This window comes from Echinops telfairi, unplaced genomic scaffold (assembly GCF_000313985.2).
Source record: "Echinops telfairi isolate 266 unplaced genomic scaffold, ASM31398v2 ScPeMD7_7458;HRSCAF=8496, whole genome shotgun sequence".
NCBI classification, from domain to species: Eukaryota; Metazoa; Chordata; class Mammalia; order Afrosoricida; family Tenrecidae; genus Echinops; species Echinops telfairi.
This window is the reverse complement of record NW_022111358.1, coordinates 48302497-48304181: the sequence shown is the minus strand read 5'-3', so window position 1 is coordinate 48304181 and position 1685 is coordinate 48302497. Positions and strand designations below refer to the sequence as shown.

The 1685-nt window shown below is 55.2% G+C and overlaps 1 protein-coding gene across 1 annotated transcript in view; it reads left to right on the top strand.

Annotated features, from left to right (window-relative positions):
• Positions 1-1419: 1419 nt before the first annotated feature.
• Positions 1420-1685, top strand: part of CYTH1 (cytohesin 1) — a 33137-nt gene continuing 32871 nt past the window's right edge. The window contains exon 1 of the mRNA XM_013006307.2: positions 1420-1483. Coding sequence (XP_012861761.2) covers positions 1453-1483 — 31 coding nt within the window. The 5' untranslated portion in view covers positions 1420-1452. The remainder of the gene's footprint in view (positions 1484-1685) is intronic.

Genomic DNA, 1685 nt, shown 5'->3' with positions numbered 1-1685 from the left:
AGGTTTCAGCTCTGTGATGGTGACCAGTGGTCCAGGCTTCCCACACCAGCAGGACTTCCTGTGGTGAGAGTGGTGGTGATGGTGGTTCACCAGGATCACCAGTGCAGAGGCGAGCCTGAGAGCGGGACCCGGCTTGGGTCCCAGATCTCAGAGGCTGGGAGAATTGTGGGACCTCCTTGGACTCACTGGAAGGTCCCACTCACCTCTCAAGGCCTTCTCCTGGGTCAGGCCCCACCACGCTGGCCCAGCACTAACATTACCTACTTGGCAGGCTGGATGCAGGCGTCATCTGTAAGAAGGTGGGGAACCCCTCAGCCTGTCCTTAGGAGCTGTATTTGGATCCAGCCATCCTTCTAAGGCGTTTGATAAGGAAAAAATGAAAGCTGCTACCTAGAGGCCCATGGAGGCTATTTAACAGTGTTGAAGGGGGCAGGAAAACTGGAGACCATGTCAGAGCCCTCCACTAGGGGACTGGCTAGTGGAAAACGTTTGTGTGGTTTCCCATTTTTCAACACAGCTCCTGGATCCCCGGTAGCACGTTGGACTGCTAGCAGCAAGGTTAGCAGTTCAAAACAACCAGCCTCTCCCATGGAGAAAATCGAGGCTTTCTATTCCCATGAATCATTACTTTCTCACAGGGAAACCCACAGGGATAGTTCTACCCTGTCCTCTAGGGTCAGAAAGGACTAGCTGACAGTGAAGGGGTTGATTATTTAATCGTGTGTCCTCATGGGGAAAGATCGCTGTCTGTTTACAGCCATGGGGAATGATGTGTAAATAAAAAGAGCTGGTTCGAATATAGTGTATACGGTATCCCATTCTTTGCCTGCCCCCCTCCCTAATATACCCCTCACACACAAACACAGGTGGAGGGGGGGAATGGATGGGGCTAGCGTAGAATTTCCCCAAGAGCTATATCCTTGAATAATTTCCCTGCCTTCTTTAGCCTGTGACCTCACATCCCCGCAGGATTAGATCTCTGAGTCATTCCTCGGAAACACGCTGCTCCTGTCTCCTTGGGAGACCTGGACATGGGAATTCCGAGCTGAGAAAGTACCTGGGGGGTGGGGGTGGGGGCGTGGACAGCAGCCACAGCTCCCCCAGCGCAGCCAGCGAGCCTGTGGGCATGTGGGCTGCTCACTCAGTCTCAGCGGGTGCAGCTCAGCACTTGCTCCAGGAAGGAGGTGGTTAAGCTCCAGGAAGGTACTTGAGCTTGACTTCAGGAACTGGGTGGTGGCCCGCCCTGGGAGTGACCTCCTGCAAGGGTAGCCCCTGATTGGCTCAGGAGGACAGTGATTTCCACCCCCACCCCCCTCCTCCCTGTCAATTCAGGAAGCAGCTCTGAGCTGCCCTGGTAACTCCACAGGCTGTAGGTAAACTGGAGCCAACAGGAGACCTCGCTGGGACATACCTCCAACCCCTTTAGTCAGCCTGCTGCCACGACAGAGAAAGATGGTCCTCAGAAGCAGAGAGGAGGAGGAGGGTGAGTTGGGGGACAGGTGGGCCGAGACCCTTTTCTGATCCCTCCATGGATTCCGAGCCCAGGGCCCCGGGGAGGGAGGGAGTGAGGGCCACCTCAGACTCTGTTCTTCTCCGACTCGGTTTATTGTCAAAAGAAAGGCTGGACGAGCACTCGGTGCTTCAGAAGCTGGGTGTGTGATCGAGAGACACGGAAGAATGTGGCC